The sequence below is a fragment of the Callospermophilus lateralis genome, chromosome 11, assembly GCF_048772815.1.
Source record: "Callospermophilus lateralis isolate mCalLat2 chromosome 11, mCalLat2.hap1, whole genome shotgun sequence".
In the NCBI taxonomy this organism is placed as follows: domain Eukaryota; kingdom Metazoa; phylum Chordata; class Mammalia; order Rodentia; family Sciuridae; genus Callospermophilus; species Callospermophilus lateralis.
The window spans coordinates 6,267,998-6,293,292 of NC_135315.1; the positions used below are offsets into that span (position 1 = coordinate 6,267,998).

General features: G+C 51.8%; 2 protein-coding genes across 2 annotated transcripts in view; both read left to right on the forward strand.

Annotated features, from left to right (window-relative positions):
* The window catches only part of LOC143642267 (fatty acid desaturase 6-like), a 2,564-nt gene extending 2,379 nt beyond the window's left edge, over window positions 1-185 (forward strand). Inside the window, exon 3 of the mRNA XM_077110557.1 lies at window positions 21-185. Within this exon, the coding sequence (XP_076966672.1) occupies window positions 21-185 (165 nt within the window). The remainder of the gene's footprint in view (window positions 1-20) is intronic.
* A 7,852-nt stretch (window positions 186-8,037) lies between these two features.
* LOC143409430 (fatty acid desaturase 6) lies at window positions 8,038-23,724 on the forward strand. Its single transcript, XM_076869682.2, has 6 exons — window positions 8,038-8,228; window positions 8,928-9,094; window positions 18,106-18,286; window positions 18,799-18,986; window positions 19,909-20,088; window positions 20,700-23,724. Exons 1-6 carry the CDS (start codon window positions 8,066-8,068, stop codon window positions 20,847-20,849), a joined length of 1,029 nt encoding a protein of 342 aa, XP_076725797.1. The 5' UTR covers window positions 8,038-8,065; the 3' UTR covers window positions 20,850-23,724.
* Window positions 23,725-25,295: the final 1,571 nt, after the last annotated feature.

The window sequence follows — 25,295 nt, forward strand, 5'->3', positions numbered from 1 at the left end:
TTTCCATCCTCCTGCTTCAGCCTCCCCAGCTACTGGTGTTACAGGCGTGCGACACTGCGCCTGGCCCAACGCACACTCTTCGGGCTGCTCTGTACATCACGGGCGGTGGTGCTGCCCTGATGCAGGTGAAGGGACCTGGAAAACCTCATAGAGGGGACCTGCACTGCCGACAGCCCCAGCTCTAGGTTTGCAAGGACCTGACTTGCTGTCTAACTTGGAGTCGTGCCCTGGGCCTCAGTTTCCCTTCCTGTAAGGCAGGAAATGCCGACACCCTGGAGCCTCGGGAGGCAGAGTCCTGCCAGCTCTGTTCTGCTCCCTCTCTCCTTCCTCCTCCTCTCTCCCTCCCTTTCCAGGCCACCACTCACCTGGCTCCTCCCTGCAGGACAGCTGGCAGCCTGGGAAGGCTTCCTGGAGGCAGAGAGCACAAGGGCCAGGGCCAGGCTCCTCGAAGGCGAGGCTGATGCTGAGATGCTGTGGATGTGGCCCTGTCCTGCTGGAACCAGTGGAGCTCGGAGAGCCAGTCCCACCTTCAGCTGTCCAGGATCTGAGCCAGGGGCCAGGCTATTTCTCTCCCAGCTTACCCAGCCCCACCCCTGTGAATAATGCCACTTGCCTCTAGGAACTGCTGGGCCTCACTGGGGATTTGACGTTTTGGGGGGTGGCACAAATGGGTAGGGGACAAGGAATGGTCAGAGACCCAGCCTACTAGGGTTAGGGCATAGAAATTGCAGTAGGAGGTGCTCCCCTAACCCACTTTGTGCAGTCCCCCAGCCCAGAACCCACCTCTCAGGGCTCCATGCCCATCCGACTCTCAAGATCCCCCGCCAGGCCCTGGGCCAGGGCAGGGCTCCTTCCACCCCACCCCAGCCACAGCAATAATTAACCCCAACAAACCCAACACATAAAGATCCAAATCACAGCAGAGAGGAATCATCACCGCCCTGGGATGGGGATCTCCCAAGGGCCCCGGGTAGATGAACCCAGTTCATCCACCCTTCCTCCATTGCCTAGGTGGGTCCAGAGCTGCCCAGTCCACTGGGGCTGGGAGGAGGGTGCCACCTCCCCACTCAGGTACATTGGATGGTACCTGATGGTCTCGGGTTTGGACCGCGTCTCTCCATCTAATGTCTTTTAAAAGTCTTTGACCTCCTCCTTCATCCCCTCGAGCCTGTTCCCCTCTTCCCATGAATCCCTCCATTCACTGAATGCCTGATGAGCCCTACAGGGAGGCAGGAGCAGGCTCCTTGTCTCAGGAAGCTCACAGGGAGTCCACCATTCCCAGTTGCCTGAGGATCTGTTGGGGCTCTCTGCCTGGGTTTTGGCTGACGGAGCCAGGATGGCCGTGATGTGCCCCTTCCAGATCTGGAGCTCAAACCACATGGTTTCACCCTCTCCCTTCCACTGCCATGAGGCAACCACAGTGGCTTTGTGTGAAAGACAGAGTCACTACAAGCTGAAAAGGTCTGAACGTCCTGGTCCCACCTGGAGGAGAGCCACCTGACCCATATTGCACTGTGTGACTTGAGCAAGAAAGTATCCTGGGAGCCGGGGACGTAGGCCAAGGGTAGAGAACATCTGTGGGGCCTTCTCTCAGTCTTCAATGCTGGGGGGAAAAGGAGGGGGGAGAAAGAACAAGAGGGCTGAGGATATAGCTCAAGTGTGGAGCCCTGCCTAGCTGCTCAAGGCCCTGGGTTTGATCCCCAGCACTACAAGAAAGAAGAAAAAGGAGGAGGAGAAGGAGGAGGAGGGAGGAAGAAAGAAAAGAAATTACCCTGCATTGTGTTTAGCCACTGAAAAGCTGGGGATGTTTGTTACAACAGCTGGGATGCTTGTTACTTATCCTAATACAGGCAAAAGGAGACCTTGACTTCTATGGCTGGGTCACAGCATCTGAGAGGGCTTATTGCCAGGCAGTATGTGACCACTGAGGCCTAATACTAGCTGGGAGATGGCATAAAGTCAGAGAAGGGAAAAGATACCCAAAGCCCAAATGCCTGAATACAGTAGGTGTTCAGTAAAACTGGTGGCATGAGCAAAATACACGAGAACATTAGAAGAGCTTTGTAGTTGCCGGAGGCCCAGAAGATGAGCAGGGTTGGGGTGGGGTGGGAGTAGAGACAATTAGCCTCAATTAGCCTGGGAATCCATACCTACAAGTGAGAAAGGGCAGGCCCTGTCCATGGGTCCGAGGTGAGTGAGCAGTCACTGGTGCACTAGAGGAGTGGAGATGAAGCTAGAACTTGGAGGCTTTCCAAGGCCAAGCTGAATACTACAGTCTGAGGTCTAAAAAGTGTTTTCTTCTTCTTTTTTTTTAATATTTATTTTTTGGTTAGACACAATACCTTTATTTTGTTTATTTATTTATTTATTTATTTTTTTTTTTTTGTGTTTTTTTTTTAGTTTTTTTTTTGTTTATTTATTTTCACATGGTGTTGAGGATCAAACCTAGGGCCTCGCGCACGCTAGGCAAGCGCTCTACTGCTGAACCGCAACCCCAGCCCTAAAATGTGTTTTCTTTGCAGTGATAGGGGGTGGGCCCCAGGGCCTAACACATGCTAGGCAAGTGCTCTACCACTGAGCAGCACCCCAGCCTAAATGACCTTATGTTTGTCAAAAGTAGTAACCATCACAGCCTTTGGAGTGGGCTCCAATGGGGTGTGTGTGTGCACGTAGCAATCTATTGGTATATATGTGTAAATAATAAAATTCCTATTGACATTCCTCTTATGCCTTTAAGTGCTTGTTTTCTGGTGTATATGATACTACTGAGGCTCAGAGAGATTAAGTAACTCATCCAAGGTCCACAGCTAGTAAGGGTGCCTGACTCCAAAGCCCAGCCATGCTCTTCACATGCAGAGTCCTGTGCAGACAGGTAGGGGTTGGATGGGGACAGAGACAGGCCTAAGGAGGGGCCTTGGAGGAGTAGATGCCTGGCTGCTCTGGAAGGCTCTGTTGTAGCCCATTGTGAGCAGAGGTGGAGAAGCCCGCCCCAGCCTGCTCCCCTGCATCTCGGGGCCTGTCATGAGGAGCCAAACAGACAGAGTAGATCAGTCCTGGCCTGTGGCCAGCCACCCAAAGGCTCTTAGCTGGTCTTGGGCAATTCATCCTTACCTCTGTGAGCAGAAAGGGTAGGACAGGGGGCTGAGAGGTCAGAGTGGGGTGACAGAGTGGGAGGGGGACAAGGTGTCACCCAGACTCTGATGACAGGTGGCAGCTGGCAGGGGTAAACTGGCTTCTCTGCCATCTACACAACTCAGCTGCCAACCCCTGTGGCCTAGGGAACCCAGGTGTCTCACTTTCCCGTGCTTCTTTGCGCTGTGTTCACAATTTATGCCTGTGATTCATACTACTAAAAGAACTTTATTTTTCTAATTTTATTTTTCAGAAATAAAATTGTAGCCAGGTACTGAGGCGCATGTGTGACATCCCAGAGACTAAAGAAATTGAATTAGGAGGATCACAAGTTCAAGGCCAGTGTGGGCAACTTGGCCAGACCCTCTCTTAAACAAACTAAAAAAGGACTTGGGTGGGGGTGGCTCAGTGGCAGAAGGCTCCTGGGTTCAAGATTGTAGGCAGCGGGTGTAGCTTCATGGTAGAGAGTTGTCCGGCATGCGCAAGGCCCTATTATTGTGTTTCTATCCCAAACATAATAACAACAACAACAGCAGCAGCAAAAATTGTAATTAAAATATGCCTACAGAAAGATGCATCCCAGGGGCTGGGGATATGGCTCAAGTAGTAGCGCGCTCGCCTGGCTGGGTTCTATCCTCGGCACCACATAAAAATAAAATTAAGATATTGTGTCCACCTAAAGCTAAAAAATAAATATTAAAAAAAAAAGAAAAATGCAACCATAAGTAGAGTTTGGTGACTTTTTACAAACCAACACATCCAAGTGTAACTAGAACTCAGAACAAGGAACAAGATATTTGCCATCCCCCTCCTTTCCTTTTCTAGTCACTACCCTTAATCGGCAGCAGGCACCTGACTTCCAGGTCATTAGAATTAGTCATTAGTCACTAATTAGTTTTGCCTGGTTGTTGGTGAGGCGTGAAGCCAGGACCTTGCGCATGGTAGTCACGTGCTCTACCCTAAGGGGCACCCCAGTCCCTGCTGGGTCTGGTTTTGAACTTCATGTAAGTGGAACCATCCAGCCTGTGCTCTTCTGTGCCAGGTTCGCCTTGCTGCACGCTAGGTTTGGGCCGCGTAGTTTTCTGGGGCGTGCACACACTGTGTTTTATTTATCTGTTCTACTGACGGTGGACGTTTGAGTTGTTCCCAGTTTTTGCCTGTCCGGGGACAGCTGCTTTGAAACGGTTGTGTTTCTCTTTCTGTTTGAGTACATACCTCAGGTACACTTGCGTTCACCTCCAAAAAAGCTCTCTCTGTTTTAAAAGAAAACCTTCCTTGCTATTTGTTTTTGCTTAATCAGCTTTATTGAGGTGTAGTTAGATATAATGAAATGCACCCATTTTAACTGTACCCCTGGCAACCACTGATGTGGTTTCTATCCTTGTGCATTCGTTTGGCCTATTCCTGAGCTTCCTATGAAGGGACTGTAGGGTAAGTGGGCTCTCTGTCTGGCATCTCTCCTTGGCACCTACCATGCCATCTGCATCCTGGCCTGTAGTTATTGCTCCTTTTTATGGTTCACATTATGCGAATGCATCATGGCTCATTTATTCATTTCCCCGTGGACAGATGTTTAGAGTGTTTCCAGCTTGGCTGTAATAAACAATGCCGTGACGGTCACGCCATCATTCCTGTACCAGACCTGGTGTTGGGCATGTGTATTCACTGCTCCTGGGCAAATACCTGGGAGTGATTGCCGGGTCATAAGGTAGGTGTATAGTCAACTTTATAAGAAATGGTCAGACTGTTTTCCAAAACCTTGGGCCACTTCAACCTCTCATCAGCAATGGATGAGAGGCCAGCTGCTTCCCAGCCACGCCAGCACTTAATTTTGCCATTTATTTCAGTTTAGCCATCCCAGTGGGTCTGAAGGGCTAGCTAGCTTATGGAAGCTTGTGTGTGTGTATGTGGCATGAGCGCCAGGGATTGAACCCAGGGGCGCTTAACCACTGAAGCATATCCCCAGCCCTTTTTTGCATTTTATTTTTTTTTATATTTATATTTTAGGGGTAGATGGACACAACACAATGCCTTTATTTTTATGTGGTGCTGAGGATCGAACCCGGGTCTCGCCCATGCTAGGCGAGCGCTCTACCGCTGAGCCACAATCCCAGCCCCTTTTTTTGTATTTTATTTAGAGACAGGGTCTCACTGAGTTGCTTAGGGCCTCGCTGAGTTGCTGAGGCTGGCTCTGAACTCTCAATCCTCCTGCCTCAGCCTCCTGAGTCGCTGGGATTATAAGTGTGTGCCACTGTGTCCGGCCTTATTGGGGCTTTAATTTGCATTTGCATGTTTTCCTGTGCTTCTTGGCCATCTGAGCCTTTTCTCTGGGGAATGGTCTGTTCAAGCCTTCCTTATTTTATGTCCCCATCATACGTTTCATAGCCGCTGCCTCTTCCATCTACAACCTCAGCATCTTTTCATTTTTCATTTTTTGCCTTCCTCATTCCAGGGACTTCTCGGTTGTGCCAGACAAACCTTCCTAAACACCACAGTACACACATCACTCCCTTGCTCTAAGACCTGCTCAGCTCCCCAAGTCTTCAGGGCCAGCCCCACTTCCCCATCTGCCATTCAAAGCAACTCCAGCCCCTGGCCTCAGCCTGTCTCTGCCGCCTTCCTTCCGTTGCCTTTTCTACTGATCAATAGAATATCTTGTCCGCTTCTTTCTCCCCCAGGGTTAAGTCTGCTCTAAATCAAGTCTGCTTCTCTGCAGGGAGGCTGCCTGTGAGCCCCACCCCACGGGGCTTCCTGGTTCCTCTGAGCATCTCTCCTGCTCTGCTGCTGGTTGGCACTCACTCTTTCTCCTTCTTCTTTTTCTTCAGTATTGGGCAAGTGTTCTATCACTAAGCTACAGCTCTGGCTCTTATTTTATTTTGCCACAGGGTTTTGCTAAGTTGTCCAGGCTGGCATCGAATCTAAGATCCTCCTGCCTCGGCCTCCCTGGTAGCTGGGATTACAGACCTGTGCCACCGTGTCCTTTCTTTATTTATTAAAAAAAATAGTATTAGTTGGACAGCATGCCTTTATTTTATTTGTTTATTTTTATGGGGTGCTAAGGATTGAACCCTCACATGTGCGATGCAAGTGCTCTGCTACAGAGCTACAGCCCCAGCCCCTATTTGTTTACTTTTTTCTGGTGCAGGGATGGAAACTTTGCCCCCTCACAGTACAAGCTAGATGTCCAGGGAGCAGCGGGCCTGGAGAGGGGCCTGTTGGTACCAGGAAGTTCCTCATACACATGATAAAAGTGTGGGCTTCTCCTTATAAATGTGTGGCATCAATGTTGTATATGAACATGCTTATAAAATCATACACATCTCCTCAAAAATTCTAGCATGTTGTGGGGGGAGAAATTCAAAGGTGGGGTGGGATAGGGAAGGAGAAGGGGGGCTTTCCCCCTGTCTAAGAACCTTTGATGTGCACCAAAGATTATTGGATTTGAAGGAGATGTCTTGGATTTGAGCTCTAGGTCTATCCTTTTGTAACTGGGTGTCAGGAGATCAGTTCGTGGACTAGGGAGGATGAATTAAGTTAAAAAATAAATGGGGAGAGGTCATCCTTCCAGAACTGTGGGGAATAGGCAAGATCTTCCCATGTGAAAGTCAAGGGCAAACCCTAAGGAGCCCATGTTTGCATTCAGAATCGGTTTACTTAGGAGCCCTTGGAATACCCACCTGGTGAAGAAACCTTGCCTTGTAGGAGGAGCTGGAGGAAGAAGCCAGGGTAGGAAGCAAAATCACCTCCCCTGCTCCCTCTCCCTCCCTCACAGTCCCCTCTTCCCAATGGCCTCCTGCTGAACACGCTGCTGTCCTCTCCCGCCAGACTTTATTTTTAAAAAGGCTTCAATATTAAACTGGGGGAAAAGTGTAACAAAGAAGAAAAATGCAGAGGACTCGGAGACGTACAGAGGGAAGTCTGTAGAAGTCAGAGGCTTATCCGCTGAAGACCCAGGTCGGCTCCAGCTCTGCCAGGCGCTGGCTGGCCCTGGCCCGATGGGAAGGGCTAGGACAGGTGATTTCAAGTCTCAGGGGCATTGTGGAGGTCCTGGGTTCAGATCTGGGCACCTCCAGGTGAGTCTAAGTGCCCCAGAATCCCAGCGGGTCTGTCCACCCACCCGGGAACTGACCTTTGTTTTTTTTTTTTTTTTTTTTTATTGGAATTGACCTTTGAATAGGTTTTCTTTATAGCTATTCATCCCCTCTCCCAACACATGACCAGCCTGGACAGTCAACTTTCCATGGGTCACCTCTACCAAAGCCACATTCAGAGGGGACCCCACTCCCTATCCTGGGAGGAGGGAGTCCTTGTACTTTCTACTTCACAAATTCATAAATATTTATGCGCTAATCACTGTTCCAGCTTCTGGAGATGCCGCTGGAGCCAAAGCGCAGGCAAGGAAAGCCCTCTGGCATCAAGCGTCCCCTGTTGGCAGACGCAGGAAGGAAGACAAAGACCCCTGTCCTGTGGGGGTGGGGTGGGCTGTTAAGTGCGATTAAGAGAAATCTTCCAGTTCTGGGCACCAAACACCAAGAAAGGGAGCGAGTTGAGATCGGTGATCAGGAAAGGCATTCGGGAGTCTCCACTGAGGTCTCTGCCCTCCCCCAGCCCTGCCCCCTCTACCCCAGGCTGGTTCTCGCTGCAGGGTCGCCTCCCCAGCTGGAGCATCACCTGGGCTCCTCCCGAGGCAGTTCTGGTGCAGCGCGCGGGGAGGGCGCACCGGCCGGGCCAGGCCGGGTCTCCATTACGCGCGCCAGGAGGCGCTGGAGTACCCACACTCCGACCCTGGGGACTGTGGGTGTCCCCGGTTCCGCGGGTGACTCCGCCCCAGCCCGCCCCCGCCCGCGCTCCCGCCACGCCTGTGCTGCAGCGCACACGCCCAAGTCCTCCCGTCCTCCCCCAGCGTCCCCGACCTGGCGCGCCCAGGGAGCCCATGGAGCTGGCGCGCGGCGCGTCCAACGGGGATGGCGGGGCCGAAGCGCTGCTGGGTGAGCTGGAGGGGCTGGTGCAGGACGTGGTGAGGACCAGTTCCTGGTGGGAGCGCCATGGCGTGGACTGTGCCATCCTCGCACTCAGCCTCCTCGCCTTGCCAGCCGGTGAGGGACACGGAGTCAGGGACCGAGGGACCGGGACGGGCTGCGGGTGGGGGTAGGTTGCGGCGGAGGGTGGTTGTGCTTGCAGGCGGTGCTGCAGCTGGCCTGCAGTGGGGAGGGGAAGTCGGACCTGTGCCGGGGACCCTAGGCTGAAGGGTCACACCTTAAGCCACAAAGTTGGCTTAGAGCGTCCTGTCCTGTGACTCCAGAGGAACTGGACTCAGAGATGGGAGAAAGTCTGATAGCTTGAAGTTGGTGGAGGGGAAAGTGGAGAGGAGTCAGGGAGGGGTGGGGAGGGAAGAGGTGGCCATGCAAAAGGGAAGAATGTTCTACGGGGGACATCAGGGAATGGGTGAGAGGAGTGGGGAGAGGGCCTGGAGGTTTCCCTGGAGCTCTCATGGCCTGGAACTCTGTGACACCTGACCCCCATCTCCGCTCTGTCTGAGGGCTCAGCAGGGAAACCTCAGCAGATTAGGACCCCTGAAGTTTCCTTGGCAAGACCCTGGGGCTCTATTTCATTCCAAATCCTGTAGGGAGAGCCAGTCCATCCCCCTCAGGTCATGGAAGGTCCTGCCTCACTCCTGCCCATGGCAGCCCCAGGGCTGGGCCCCCTGTGGCCAGGGATTCTGGGGTGGAGTACTTAGGCCCAGCTCTTCAGGAACTGGAGAAAGACCCTGTTCCCTTGTCCCCTCCTCTGTGCAGGGTTCCTGTGCCTGTCCTCTGAGAATGTCCTGGTCTTTGCCATTGGCATCATCATCTTGGGTGTGTGCCACTCCACGCTCACTGTCAAGGGCAGCCACCTGGCCACTCATGGTGCCCTCACCAAGTCCAAACGCTGGAGCAAGATCTGGTTGCTCTTCTTTGTAGAGGTGAGCCTTGGACAGGGGAGGGCTGCTGTCACCAGGCAAGCAGTCTCACTTGGTGCGAGCATGCAGATGTGTACAGGCATGTATGGGTGTGTGTGTGTGTGCACAATCATGCACAGGTTTCCAAGCCCTCAAAAGGGAGTTTGCACCTGGTGGGTAGAGAACTGTGTGATGCACATCTGAGTGTCTAGCTATGACCGTGAACTTGGCCTGGGCACCTTTCTTTCTCCTGAGGATGTCCACTCACCTCTCTGCAGCACCAGGCCACGTATGACCAGAGCTTCTTCCTCCTATGAGGACACCTGTGGCTGGCAAGTCCTGTTTTGTGACTGTCTTGGCCCATGGCTGCAATCACTGGGTTTGAGCCTCTGGGTTTTGCAATCAGAGTTTAAAAATGTGACCCACACAGAAGGGGCAGGGGCAGGTCTGGTGTTAGAGTTCCAGTTTGTGGAACTAGATTGTGCCCTTCTGACTCCTGGCCAAGGCTGAGCCATCCTGAGAGGCTCCCTGCTCCTCCAAGTCTCCAATGGACCCTCCTCTTTCCTGACTCTTGCTCCCCTGTCTTCCATCTCCCCACTGTTCTGCCTTCTTACCTGGAGGCCAGCCCAGGAAGGCAAAGGTGGACAGACTGTTCTCTCACAACGGGGCTTCCAGCAGCCTCTCCAGAGCCTCTCCCAAGCTTGTTCTGTCTTTGCTTCCAGGGGGACCCTCCCCTAACCACTCAGGTCCTTTATGAATAAATCAGGAAGCTCGTAACAGAAGGAGTCCTTTTCTGGCAGGGACTGGTTGCCATGACCTTTAACTCAATCATTAACTTTTTATAAAGTCATGTAATATTATAAAACTTTATATGACACACACATAGATCTTCTAATTTCACCCACTGAGTGGAGGGGACATTTCTCACCTGGCTTTCTCCATCCCTTGTTTTTTCCCCTCCTCTTCCCACCAGCACATTTTCTGAAAGGCTGAGGTCAAGAGGAATCCACAGGTTCCCCATCCTCAAGGTCAATTTCAAAATGTTTCCCTTTCCATGGACCCCTGGATGTGGTCTCAGCCAGACTCAAGGCAAGACTGGACCCTGGGGTCTGGCTCAGAGCCTCACTGAGTTTGTAACCTGCCAAAGGAGGCAGGGGCAATGTTGGCTGTGTTGCGACATGGCAGTGTCACAGTGCTGGGACCCAAGGGGTAGGATTGGCTATTTTGAGTTTTCAAAGCTGCACTGAGTGCTAGGAACCTGGAGGCGGTTGAGGGTGAGCAGTTTTTGTGGTCTGTGGACTGGCGCAGACAGCAAGGGACTTATTGTACAGATTTGGCCTCAGGGTTCTCACACTTGGGTGAGTAGCTGAGTGACCGGGAGGTCCAGGCGAGTTGGAGAAGCCCCAGTGACCCTGATATGCACTAAAACATGAGAACTCCTGACCCTGACTTCCCAGGGCCTGGGCTGTCATATGAGTAAAGCCAGGAGCCAAGGACACTGTCCCACTGGAGAGCTGTGTAGGAGCCAGGCAGCCCCGGGGCTGGGTTCTGCTTGCTGTCCACCGTCTTGTCCCCAGGAGCTCCAGACCAGTCGCATCATCTTTGCCTTTTGTCTGTTCAGGCCTGACTGAGCTCTTGGCAGGACTTCCATCAATATTTGTGGACCATGACCATGCAATTCACTTGGGGGCATGGTCCCTGGAAAAGCTGATTAACAGAAGGTCATGCCCTGGAGGGTCACAGCCTGTGTCCCCTCAAGGCTGGAGAGGGAAGGCTTGGCTACCCACTCAGCGTGGGGCACTGGCTGATTTGCCGTGATGGACCACCAGGGAAGGCACAGTGACTTGCACTCAGGCTCTCAAGTCATGGGGATGAGGTGGAGTCAGTAATGGAGATTTTCGGACCCCAGGGTGTGGCTCTGGATACCCTCTGGGGAAGGTCCAGTCCCTGTGCAGGGGAGGGGATGGATCAGACCCTCTAGCTGACATGGTGAGGCCACAGCAGTCCTCAGAAAGGTTGCTGGTCTTATGGCCAGGCAGAGGGCCAGGGTTAGGGGCACATCCTTTGCAGCCTCGAGCCTTGGTTGGAATCCCAGCCCCGCTGGGCTGCCCTGAGCTTGGGTAAGTTAATTTGGTCCAGCAGCCAGTGTTAGTTCCTCCTGGAGTCAGCTGGAGGGAAGGCCTGGCCTCCTTCCTGAAGCAGGCAGGTGGCTGCAGAGAGCCCACCCAGGCCTCGACTAGGGCCGGGTCCTGACCTGTCTCTCCCCCTGGCAGGGAGAGGTGATCAGCTGCAAGGGAAGGGGAGGAGTTTGTTCCACTCCTTGTTTTGGTTTTGCTCACTGGCTGGTTGCAGGGCTCCCAGCCATGTTGGGGACTGGGTTGCATAGCATAGAGGACAAGCTCTGGAGGTCTGGGACCTCAGAGGATACCCGGGACCTTTCCTGGATCCCTGACTGTCACTTCTCCTGCATACCCATGTCTCTTCCCTGTCATCCTTTTACTGATGGGGCCTGTGTTCTTCCCGGACTTGGACCTTCCGGAGGCTCCATGACTGTAGGGAATCCAGTTCTTGGCCCAGGTTCCTTCCAGGGTCCTGCACATTCTGCCACCTCAGGCATCCGCCAAGCACCACTGGCTTTGCTGAGCACCAGCTTTTGCCTCAGGATTGACCACTCCTAACCCGGGTGGAACCAGGACCTCTATGACCCAGTGGATCGGGGGAGGGGGGAGCAGGCTGGAGGAATGGGGGCTTCTACTCCAATTCCCATGCCAGGTGAGTTCCCCCAGAAGACCCCTCTCTGGCTCACCTGGGAAAATTCCTCATCCCTCCTAGTAGCATAGCCCATTCTCCAGCCCTGGCCTCACCCAGCACAGCACCTGGCTCTCCCTGCCCTGGGTTATGCCACTGGGACTGCCAGAGAGGGTGCCACACTCAGTTGGTCGTCAGAGGGTGGGGGCAAGGTGGGGTGAGCAGGCTGCCAGGCTTCAGTCCAAAGGACTGGATTAACTCCTGAAACCAGAGGGTTTTAGGGACTCTCCTACAAGTTGTTCAATAATCCAGGATGCTCCCCTGAGTGGGAGGGAACAGGCCCTACCAGTTACTAGGATCTTTATTGTGCTTCAGCTTCAAAACCTCCTTGTAAAGTTGGCTTTGTGCTAGGGGCGGAGTCACAGCTGGTCCACAGGGAGCCCTGCACAGCAGACTGTGCCCTGCAGGGAGGAGTGTCACACAGGAGAATGCCTGTCACCGTCTGCAGGTCCCTTGTGATGGTGAGAACAGCTGAGAACTCCCAGCCTAGACATGGTCTCCATCCAAGCCCCAAGGACTCCTGTATGAGAAGGAGCAGCTGGGCTATTTTTTCCTGGTGCTGGAGATGGAACCTCCGTCTCACACATGCTGGGCACTCACTCTGCCACTGAGCCACACCCCAGCCTCCACTATGACTTCTTATTTTTTTATTTTTTAAAATTTACTTGGTGGGGGGCTGGGGCTATAGCTTAGTGGCAGAGCACTTGCCTAGCATGTGTGAGGCACTGGGTTCAATCCTCAGCACCACATAAAAATGAAAAAAATAAATAAATAAATAAAGGCATTCTGTCCATCTACAACAAAAAATTTTAAAAAATTAAAAATTAAAAAAAATTTAGAGGGCCAACACGGATCTTCAGTACAAAATACAATTTTTATATAAACTTTTTATTTTAAAAATTATTATAGAGTTGTTTCCCCCCAGGGTTATATTTACATAAGTGTCATTTGATGGTGAAACCGAGGAAGCTGTCATTGGTACAGTGTGTGTGGGTGTGTGTGTGTGTGTTAGTTCTAGGCCATTTTATCACATGTAGCTTCTCAAAATGCACTCTTAACGACCTTGGCGTGGCTTCCTTAAGAAGCCTGAGGCCCAGCACGGTGATGCACACCTATGATCCCAGTAACTCAGGAGGCAGAGGCTGGAGGATCAAAAGTTGGAGGCCAACCTCAGCACTTAGTGAGGCTCTGTCTCAAAATAAAAAGTAAAAATGTTTGGAACATATCTCAGTGGTAAAGAGCCCCTGGGTTCAATTCCCAGTTACAAACAAAACAAAAAAAAAAAAAAAAAAAAGAAGAAGAAGAAGAACAAGTCTGAGACAGGAGGCTGGGGGAGACAGACAGCAGGGCTCTGGAGCAGCTGCAGCAGCCTGCGATGGCACACTGGATCTGAGGAGTGTCCATCCCCGGCCATGCTCTGCTAGGTGCCAGGGACCAAGGTGAGAAAGACCTCCAGTTCCCTAAGTGCTAAACCCAGTGAGAACCCCGATGATACAGCTGACACTCGCTCGCTGCTTGCTGTGTTCTTGTCTGAATCATCTCATTTAACAGTCATGCCTTTCCAAGAAGTCAGAGCTTTTCGCACCCTTACTTTGGACGTTAGGGGACACTTACCTGGGATGGTAAGTCCCTTGCTCAGGGCTGCACAGCTGATGTGTGGTGCGGCTGACATTCAAGCAGGAGGAGCAGCAGATTGTGTTGAAGGTGCCAGGGGGTGCTGGGAGGACCCTCTGCTCTGGGGGGAGCGTGACAGGGATGCTGGGCAACATCTGGAGATGCTTCTGACAGTCATGACCGAGTGTGTGGACGTGTGTGAGCATAAGAGTGTGTGCCACTGAGATCCAGTGGGCCGAGGCCGGGGATGCTTGTAAACATCATACAAAGCAAGGACAGGCCCACAAGAAAACATGGCCCAGCCCCAAGTGTCAGAGGCGCAGAAGCTCGGAACCCTAGGGAATTTCCCCGAAGAGACACCGGCCGGCCTCAGAAGCCAGATGGAGATTTCAGACAAAGCCGATACAGGGACCAGGGGATGGGTATGAGAAATAGCACAGGCTTGAGGGACCCACAGAAATCTGGGGTCACTAGAATCTAATGGGGATCCTGGAGAAAGGAGGTCAAGGAGGCCCACGTGCCAGGCAGAGGATCTGGGACTTTGTCCTGTGACCAAAGCCAGTTGTCTCCATTAGTAGTTTAAAAACTGATTTAATTGATTTGTGAATAGCTAACATGATTCTAGAATTGTAAAGGTACAGAGATAAGTCTTCCTCTCACATTCCATGGCTGCCCCATTTTCCTCTTGGGAAATGATGGGAGATGGAAGTTGCCAGTCTTTTTGTGACCTCTAGTATTTCCCTCTTTATTTATTTATTTGTTTGTTTGTTTGTACTTGAGATTGAACCCACTGATGCTCTACCTCTGAGCTACATCCCAGCCCCCCGCCCTTCTGCAGTACTGAAGATTGAACCCAGGGGTACTCTACCATTGAGGCACATCCCAGCCCCTAAGTTGCTGAGGCTGGCCTTAAACTTGTGATCTTCTTTCCTCAGCCTCCCTAGTGACTGGGATTACAGATATGTGCCACAGTGACTGACCTCTAGGTTTTATTTGTTAAGCAAATAGTACCTTACAGAATTTAAAAACATAATTATAAAATTATGGCACAATGAAAGCTGGGTTGTGACTGTCACTGTACTGGGTTCGAGGCAGATGAGGCAGTGAGGGCTGGAGGGTGTTGGTACAGGCCAGCAGAGAGCTGAGGAGGAACGGCAAGGTGAGGCTGGGGTGCAGGAGCAGGTGCAGGAGGAGGTGCAGGAGGGGGTGCAGGAGGAGTTGCAGGAGGGGATGCAGGAGCAGGTGCAGGAGGAGGTGCAGGAGGGGGTGCAGGAGGAGGTGCAGGAGCAGGTGCAGGAGGGGGTGCAGGAGCCAGTTGCTTGGCTGGGATGGGGGAGGAGGAAGGTGGAGGAGGAGGAGGAAGAGTCAAGGGTGAGGCCAGGTTTCCAGCAGTGAGCCACTCCTGAGATGGACTCAGACATGAAGGGCAGATGGTGGGCACTGACTTGATGGTCAGCATGAGTCTTTCAGACATAGGCAGGATGAGAGAGGGGTGGTGGGACGTTGCAGGGGTAGCTTGCCTCAGACTGGAGGGGCTCTGGGCTGTGGTCTGTCCAGCTCCCATTCTTCCCTGCAGACCCTCTTGCTGATTCCCAGGGAAATAGCAGCTCCTTCTCAGGTGGCTTCAGAGGGGTAGGGGCCTCTGGGAGTCTGTGGGCCTCAGCAATGGGTTTATCAGGTCAAATACAGGATGCTAGGATAAATTTGAATTTGGGGTAAGTAACCAATATTTTTTGTACATGTGTATCCCAAATGTCACACACATGGGTGTTTATCCGAAGTTCAGATTCACATTTTCAATTGCTGCATGTGACAGCCCTATTTAGTGAAATACAGGTCCCCTAGCATGAGTCCTCAGGGTAGCTCCCCAGCAGGATTGACATGCATAGTCATGCCCCTCCTGGAAGGACAGGATCAGTGGTGAGGGCCACGGAGGAGAGCCCCTTGAGTACTTGTCCTGACGGCCCTGGGCTTGCTATGGCTGGAATGAGCCCATCAGGGTTCTCTCCCCTTCCAGGCCTTGACCCTGGTGATCCCAGGTCTAGCATGGTGCACAGCACTGGTCAGGGATGAGGATGCTTAAGGGAACAAACAACTGTACGAAAGGTAAATAAATGAGAGTTTTGGTGCCCCCTAAGTTTAGCTGAAGATTTCAAGAGGAATTAAACTGACATCAGCCCTCTGAACATTCTGGCCTTTCAGAGCCTGCATGCTTCAGAGGGGAGCTCTTAAATCTTCCTAGGGACAAAGAGGGTGGTGGTTGATATCAAGAAGCAGCACCAGTTGGGTGTGGTGACCACACCTGAAATTCTAGCAACTCAGAAGGCTGAGGCAGGAGGACCACAAATTTGAGGACAGCCTCAGCAACTTGGTGAGACCCTGTCTCAAAATAAAAAAATAAAGAGGGCTGGGGATGTGGCTCAGTGATACAGTGGACTTGGGTTCAATCCCCAAGACTTAAAAAGCAGGGTTGGGGTTGTGGCTCAGTGGTAGCGAGGTGCTGGGCTTGATCCTCAATACCACATAAAAATAAATAAATAAAATAAAGGTATTGTGTCCAACTACAACTAAAATTTTTTTAAAAATTATTTAAAAAAAAGTGGAAGCACCAAACTTGACGCTTCTGGAACTTTCTTGGGTCTGGATGTGGAATCCTCTTGGGCAAGACATTTAAATGACCTTTTCTAGCATGAAAACAGCTCATTTTCCAACTAACTCAGCAGGATGTAGTTGTTTGCCCATGCCCCCAGTGAATGGCAGACAGATTGAGGTGCATGGTGTCCATCTTCCCCAGCTACCCCAGCTCACCCTTTTCTCTCCCTCTCAGGAGGAAGCATCTGAATTGGAGCGAGAAGTCCACTGTTATAGAAATAGCCTCAAAGCTGTTTTTATTCACATCAAAAGGCAAAATCATTCACCAGCTCTGAAGTGTGTGCTGAGTCACAAATCACATGTCATGCACCTCGCTGTCACCTGTCTCCCCTGCATCTGCAGGCCTGGGCATGTGGCTGAGGGCCCTGAGGGTGGCATTCTCAAGATGCTCAGTCTGGATCAGGCTCCAGGCAATGCCACTCAAAGTGTGGTCAGCTACTGTTCTACTGGGAGAAGGGGAGCTGGTGCCAGGAAGAAGATCAACTGTCACCAGAAAGACAGCTGAGTGCAGCTGACCTTTCCTGACCAAGGAACTTAAACCAGCTGTGCGACCCCCATGGGTGAGGCCTAGGAGTAGCCAGGCCCCACTGAGACCAGCGGGACTGAAAGACACTGTTACTTGAGTGACTGCCTGCCCTCTGCAGCCTCCTGCAGAATCTGTCCTTGGTGAGGTTACAGAAGCAGAGAGGCAAACCTGCCCCTGGTGCATTGTGTCACCTGAGAGCAAGGTGCCCATCCTGTTGCTGTGGACTCCCTCACCCTTGGGGTCGTCTCCTTCACAGGGACCCAACAGGTATTGCTGGTTTGACCTTATCTGCCTGTGTCTTCTGTAAAACTGCATACGTGCCCCTCGGTGTCCTTTAGATAGGGCTTCTGACTACGTGTAGGCTTCTGTTTCGTTCCAGATGAAAGGCTGCTAATTTTCCTTATCTTTCTCCGGCTTCTGCCTCTGCTGCCTGGACCCAGAGCCAGGCTTTGGGTTGATTGCGGTGAGCACCTCATCTCCAGAGCAGCTTATCTTGGTTGAAACTGGACTTCAGGGTCCAAATCCCTTCTCTGCCACCTTAGCTGTATGACTTGGGGTTGTGTGGCCTCTTTCTACCTCAGTTTTCTTGTGTGTGTTGTGGGGAAGAGTGCAGCTGACCTAGGTTAGGAGTATGTGAAGTACAGAACACTGAGCAATGTGTTCAGTTGTCTGTCTTTGACCAGCCCACACAGTGGTATTGGGAAACCCTTCCCGTTCTCCTGGAAACAGGCAGGCAGTGTCTTCAATAAAATTAGCAAAATCTTCTGGTCGGGATAAAATATTGGAAGAGGCGTATATCTGCATACTCATTTGCATATATCTACATAAGAAACACCACCACTAGCACCTCTTTTGCATTTAGAAAGACTGTTGGAGCTGGAGTTGGAGCACTCTCCCCGTGGTTGAATCCCATCCAGAACCCACACCAGAGAAGTCACCTCTAGGGAGAAGCTAACTCAGCCTCCACTTGAGGCACCCCACCCCACATTGTGCTGCTCAGGAGGTGCCTCCTTTGACCCCACGCCACTCCTACACCTCTATCCTTGCTGCTGTGGGCTCAGAATGTAAAGTGGTGTCACAAAGGAGCAGGTGGCTGCGAGATAAACCCAGGCAAGAGAATTGCCATGGCTGCCCACTTTGCCCACCTCTGAGACTCTGGAGGTTGTCTGGGTGGTAGTCACAGCAGAGTGGCCATCTAGAAGCCTGACCTCTCTGTCCCCAGATTCTTTACAGAGCCACATCAAGAGGATGATGTCGTTTTGGGTCACCTGTACCTGAGAGTTGATGATCCAGGCTAATCAGCTCGGGGTGCAGAGAGGAAGGCCCTGGAATTACAGGGTTTGAGGAGGGTAGGGTGTTCTCGAGGCTCCCCCAGGTCTCACCCCACTCAGCCGCGCCTAACACACATTGGTGTGCTCTCTGGCTCCTCCCCTAGGTGTGCACGGCCTTCACTGCGGAGTTCGGGAAGTTCAGCCACGTCAACATGCACCACGGCTACACCAACGTGGTGGGTCTGGGGGACTCCAGCACGTGGAAGCTGCCTTGCCTCAACCGCTATGTCTACATGTTCCTCGCGCCCTTCCTCATCCCCATCATCACCCCGCTGGTGGCTCTTGGTGAGTACCTGATGGCCTGGGTCCAGGTGCCGAGCAGAGGCCTGTCCCACTTCCTTCCTTTCCCTCCTGGCTTGGTGGAAGCCAGAAGCCTTGGGTTCAGACCTTTTGGTCTCTGCTAGACTTTCTGAGCCAGACAACCGGAGAGCAGGTCACCAGTCCAACTCTAGCTCTGCCACCTACTGGCTGGTGAACTTGCGCAGATAACCTGACTTCTCTGAGCCTCGGGTTCCTCAAGGATGGTGTGAAAGCATAATGAGGCCACAGACAGAGCTTTGTAGATGCACACTGATCATCGTAATAGTTGGCATCACGGGAGCAACACCACGGGGTAGAAGGAGCGGGGGGATGGGTGGCCTTACATTGGTCATGTTGCTTAGTGGCTCCCTTCCTCATCCAAACAATGGGTGAACACTCAGGCCACCCTCCACCCTCACTCCCTTGGCCACCAGGAAGCCAGCTGGTGAGGACTCCAAACCTCGCCTGCCCTCATTCCCTGTCTTGCCCTCTGGCAGATCGGCTGCGGAAGGTGGAGCTGCGGATAGCTCTTCGGACACTGGGTCTGATTTCCCTGGGCCTTTACTCTCAGTACTGGCTGCTCCTGAATGTGTCCGGCTTCAGGAGCCCCAGCTCGGCCCTGGCCTGCATGCTGCTCACCAGGGCCCTGCTGGCCCACCCCTTCCTCCACGTCAACATCTTCCAGGTGAGGCCTCCCCCCGCCCCCGGCACTGGGGAGTTATGGGGAGCACTCTCCAGGAAGGTGACTCAGGCTGGGAGAGGGAGGGCACAGGAGGAAGCAGCCCCCTTCTGGGGTCCCCTCTCGGTGGCTTGAGTTTTAGGTGAAGAGTTTGCTTGCCCTCAGCCAGCTGCCCTGCCTCATCTGCAGGTGGATTTCCATGTGAGGTGAAGCGAGGGTCCCTGTCAATGCCACGAGGCAGGCAGAGGAAGGAACTGGAGATGGGGGTCTTGATGGGAGGCCGGGGGCTCCGCATTCAGTTCTGTTGCATTTCCACTGGGATGTCTCCCTGCATCCCCATCAGTGGAGACCCCAGGTTGGAGTTCCCTGTACACTCACCTGGCACTCAGTACAACTGCCATCAATTACTTAATCCCATAACTGTGTCCCGTCTGCTTGTCCTTCTCAAATGGAAGTTTCTGCTCCCCTCCAAGTTCCCTAGACCCAGGACCATGCCTGAAAAAGGAGGTACCTGCACATACTCAGTGAAGGAAAAAGCACAAGAGGATGCACAGACTTGAACTTGAACAATGAGTGGGGTTTTGACTGGTGAAGAGAACAGGGAAGGTCTCTCGAGGACGAGGTGAAGGCACGGTGCCATGTGGGCAGTCTCAGGCATTCAAGTACCAAGGGTGCAGAGGTCCCAAGCCAGGCCTCCCGTTGTCCAGATGGGAGGAGGCCCAGAGACGGGAGAGACTCAGCTCAGGGCCCAGACTGGGTTGGCATCAGAGCGGAGCCGGAGCCCCACCCCCTCCTGCCTCCACCAGGTCCTTCTGGGTTAGGACTTGAGGGGCAGAGCACACTGGGCCTCTGAGTGCTTGGTGAGGACACCTGAGGCAAGGGGGAGGTCCAGGCCCCACCCCAGGACATGACCATATGTCTCTCACAGCACATAGGGCTGCCCATGTTCTCCCGGGACAAGAAGCCCCAACGGATCCACATGATGACCCTGGGGGTTCTCAACCTGCCCCGGCTGCCGGTGTTGGACTGGGCGTTTGGCCACTCGCTCATCAGTTGCCATGTAGAACACCACCTGTTCCCCAAGCTCTCTGACAACATGTGTCTGAAGGTAGACAAGGGCTGGTCTGGAGGGGCTGGGAGGACATGCCTGGCTGGTGGTGGGCAGTGGTAACCTCTAGAGTTCAGCTGAACTCTGGGTTCCCCAACTGGCCTGGTCAGAAGTCACCCAGGAGGGGCAGCCCAACTGACAAGCAGCAACGTGGGTTGTAGGTCAGAGACACCTGGGTTTCTTACCAGCAATGGGACTCCGGACAAGTTAATTGAGCCTCAGCTTCCCCATCTGTAAAATGGGATGAAACTGCTTACTAAAGGATTTGGGGATGGACTGAAGAAACAGACCTGAAATACTTGACACCAAGCAGGTGCTTGGCAAAGGAAGCCATGCTTTTCATTTCCCTGTGCCAAGAGGGGCTGTTGCGTGGTTGGGACCTCGAGGGAAGATTTGGGGGAGAAATCCTCCTTCCCTTGCCTGCGAGTAGAGTTGAGGGAGGCAGGAGTTTTCCAACACCTCAGCCCTCAGCCAACGCCCCTGCCCTCCCTGCCCTGAGCACTCTGGACAAGGCAGATGGGAGCTGGGGCTAGGAAGAGGAGACAGCTCCTGAGATGGACAGGCTGTGGCAGTCCCTGCTCACAGCCCCTCCTCCTGCCATCTTCCAACAGGTGAAGCCTGTGGTGTCCCGGTTCCTCCACGAGAAGCAGCTGCCATATCAAGAAGACTCATACTTGGGTCGCTTCCGGCTGTTCCTCAACCGCTACGAGGAGCTCATGGTGCAGGCCCCGCTGATCACTGAGGTGGTGGGGCTGCAGTGAGGGCTGGGCTCCCCTCCCCGGCCCAGCCCTGGTGCTCCTGCTGCTGCTGGTTCTCCGTTGGTGTGCAGTGGTGGGTGGTGGGCGTGGAGCATGGAGGCTTGGGTGGGCAGTGAGACAGGGCAGCTGATGGGTGTCCTGTGTCCTGGGGGTTGCTTGCCCTGTTTGCTTTTTGGGGATTGGAGGGGTCTCTGGGTGAAAGGAATCTTGGTAACTAGGCATCCTGGGCCTGGCTCCATCTCAGGATCTTCCCCTGCTCCATTTGAGCCTGGCAGGGCAGCAATGCCAAGGGTGAGGTGGAATCCTGTGCCCAAGGCCAACCGGGAGAGGGAAGGGGCGGAGAGCAAAGGTCAACCCCTCAGCTGGGGCCTCCTTGACACTGAGAGAGTGGCACACTTGCTTGACTGCTGCTTCTTCCTCTGCTCTTCAAGGCTCTGGCCCAGGGCCCCCTCCCCAGGGAACATGGGGCAGGGTCACTTTTGGCAGACTCCCTAGTTTCTCAGCCAGAGAAGCCTGTTCAAGTCACAGTTCCCAAGGCCCACAGTGTCACTGAGATGAAAGTGAGTATATTTTGTAGGGAAAGCTCTCAGGATAAGAGAGGGGAGAAAGTCCCTCAGGGACACAGCTGGGGGAAGAGTATAAATAGATTTGATCATGACCTTGGCTAGCCCTGGAAATCTGCTTTGTTCCATGATGTTTAGAAGCACGGGCCTGGGAGAGAGAATTACTGGGAGGTAGCTGAGTCTGGAGGGGGTTATGGGAACCAGTTTGAAGGACAGGTGGCCTTAGAGGAGACAGAAGGAAGAGGGTGGGGTGAGACAGAGGAGCTTGAGGTCAAGGGCTGGGCTTGCAGTGAAAAGGTGGTCGGCAGCCTGGGGTGAGGTGGGAACATAAGGAAACTGCTGGTGCCAGACGTGGGAAGAGGCCAAATATGGGGACCCAATAAGATTCAGCCAGAAGTGGGCAGAATTGAGGGAGGCTGGGAGCTGCCCCAGTTGGGGGCTGGACTGAGAAGTTCTAAGAAAGTGCCCAAATGGAAGCTGAGGGAGAGCTAGAGGAGGCCAGATGTGCGACATGAGACCACAGCAGTTCATTTATGCAGAATTTCCCACTATTGACATTTTACCTGGATAATTCTTCTTGGCTGTCCTGTGAATTGTAGAACATTTAGTGGTGCCCTTGGCTTCTATCTACGAGATGCTGGGATTCCAATCATGACAATCAAAAATGTTTTCAAGCTGGGCACAGCGGCACATGCCTGTAATCCCAGTGACTTGGGAGACTGAGGCAGGACTGCAGGTTCAAAGCCAGCCTCAGCAACTTGGTGAGGCCCTGATCAACTTAGACGCTATCTCTAAAAATTAAAAAGGGCTGGGGATGTGACTCAGTGGTTAAGTGCCCTGGGTTCAATCCCTGGTACGTACACACATGTACACATTTCCAAATGTGGTCAAATGTCCCTGGCCTATTGGAGAGCACATCTCCAGTCTCTGGTGTGGACTCTGGCACCTCTGCCATGTAGCTGCTTGGTATCCCTCTAACTCTTGCAGGCCTTCTCCTCTAGCTGTGGCCCTTGGTGCCCCCATAGCTCCTCCTCTCCTCCAGCTATGGCTCTCATGAGTTCCCAAGCTACTCCTTCCTGGGACTCTTTGGGGGCCTGGCCCAGCAGTCTCAGCTGATGCTCACCCCAGGGTGCTTCTCTGGTCCCTTAACCTTGCTCACACCTCTTTATTTCTTCATTAAACTCTCTTCAATCACCCCTTTTGAACGGGCCATCTGTTCCCTGCTGGAAGGCTCACTGACAGAGCAGAGTTTTGGATCCAAACAGTCCTCCTGGATCGAGGCAGGCTTGGCAGCTGCCCCAACCTACTGCTTTGCTATATGATGTTGCTTCTCTTTTGAAATGCATTAGCCACACAGAAATGGTCTAGGACAGTGATTCATCAAACAGCCAATTCTCCATATGGAAGATGCACTGTCAGGAAAAAGGCCCCACTCTCATACTCCAGGGTAATGATTAAAACCGTCCAAATACATAACCAATGACTCGGTGTCATTGATCTGGGCCTGAATGGGATATGGGCAGCAAGCAGCTGGATGTATCATGGGCACCTTAGAAATAAGTCATTTGATTTCTTTGAAGCTTGATTTTCTGTTACTCTGAGGATGTGAGCTGGGAATGATTGTTACTTGAGAAGTGCAGAGAGGTGACAGGAGTGAAATGAAGTGCTTCTAGGGTTTTGCAAATACCTAGGTATGTGGGAAGTGACAATATTGATGATAATAACATTTATTTTACATGTAGCAGATGTTTTTAACTGATGTCATCTAATTTTAATCTTCAAAAGTTGGTACAATTTTTTCCTCATATTACAGATGGTGGGGAAAAAAAGACAGGGAGCATAAACTTCTTGATGTTATAAAGCTAATGAGTGGCAAAAGAAAGATGTGAACTCTGTGTTCATGCTCTCAACTGCTAGACATACTGCCTCTGACGGGCAGGGAACCTTATAGAGTTTTCTGGGTGACTGATTCTGCATTTCCACCTTGTTCTCCTGTGTGAATGGATAATCAATGGTTTTATCAGTAAGACAAATGCTTTATGAATGTGCATTGGGTGGTAGGCCCTGTTTGAAACTTCAGGGATAGGAGTAAATGAGATTAGGCTGCCCATCCTCATGGAACTTATAGTCTAGTGAAGAGATTATCAAATTCTTTCCATAAAGGGCTAGATAATAAATATTTGGGGGTTTGTGGACTATGTGATCCCTGTCACAGCTACTCAAATGTTCCATTAAAGCACAAAAACAGCTAGAGACAATATGTAAAAATATGAAAATGGCTTTATTCTAATAAACTTTATTTATAAACACTGAAACTTGAATTTGTGTAATTTTCCTATATCACAAAATATTTTAAAAGGTTTTTAAACCATTAAAAAGCAAAAACCCTACTTTGTGTACAACCAGAGGTATGAAAAATTGTGTTCTATATGTGTAATATGAATTGCAATGCATTCTGCTGTCATATATAACAAATTAAAATTTTGAAAAAATGAAAAAAAAGCTTCAATTGTCATAAACAACAACAAAAAAGCAAAAACCAATGTCATGGATCATACAAAACAACCCTCTGGGCAGCACTTGGCTTGCAAGCCACAATAAGCATACTCACCAACTAGTGGGATAGCCATAAAACACAATGACAGAGCAGAATAGTATTTACTTCTCAGGAGGGAGGGGGAGTGACAAGTTGGGAAGAGGGGACTCCTAGGATACCTGCCATGCTCTATTTCTCAATCTAGGGAGTGGTTACATGTTTACACCTCATGATTCAAGCTGTACATTCTAATTTGTGAACTTTTCTGTATGTTATACTTCAGTTAAAATGATTAAAAATGGCAAGCAGGGTAGTGTTAAAAATTACAGGAGGACATTGTTTTGGACTAAATATTAAAATATGTATTATTTATCCTGATTGCTGAATTTTTTGGTGCCCCCTTAAATTCTGCACCTGAGGCAGGTAGCTCACCCTGGTCCTTGGGCTAATGGACAAAAGCAGGAAGGAGGTAGAGTGACACAGCTGGGCCTTCAGGGAAACTGAGACAGCACAAAGGCCCCTCTTCAAACTGCCATAGAGTCAGAAAGATTTTAAATATGTCACTCAGAGTAAGAGGCATGAGTTTATCAGAGGGGATGGGAAAAGGTAAAAGGGGACACCCTCAAGGGAGAGAATGGGTCCTTTCCAAGAGGAAAGGAATTAAGCTTCTCCCGCCTTCCAATTTTATTGGGATCCCAGGGGAGTTTCCAGAAAGTTCTGCCCAGGTCCAACTCTTGCCTTTTGACTGACAGCAGGATGACATCAGGCTTTCAAGTCCCCACGCCTTAACAACTCTAGGTCCCTTTGGCCCATACTGACCAGTTTTAATTGGAACCTGTTCTTAAAAGATTTTATGGTTAGGGGAATTTTCCGTCTCTTCCCTTGTTCTGGGATCTAGTCTGTAAGAGTCACAAAAGTCCCTTCAGTGATACTTGTGCTCTTCTTATCAGCATTTCACGCCTGCGATCATCCTGTCAACTTAAGCCAGGCAGAGCTACAGGTGAATTGCTTTTTAGAAAACAAAGCTTACGGGGTCAGCAGATGGGCCCAGTTTACATTCTTTTGGGGAGTGGGGTGGAGCCCCTAACCTCCTGTTCTCCGCTCGCATCCCTGGGACAAACAACTCCCCCTGCCTCCCCCGACCCCCGTTTCCTCACCTATAATGGGGAAGGAAGAGGGGCGGGACAAGCTCTCAGGGTCTAATATTCTTCCTCGCCCGACCTGGACAGCACCCGGGGTTGAAGCGAAAGTAGCCGAAATTCAGGGCGGGAGCCTGCTTCCCGGCACTTCCCGACTCTGCGTCCCTCCAATGGGCGGGGAGGAGAGCTTAGAGCTGGAGTCCTGATTGGC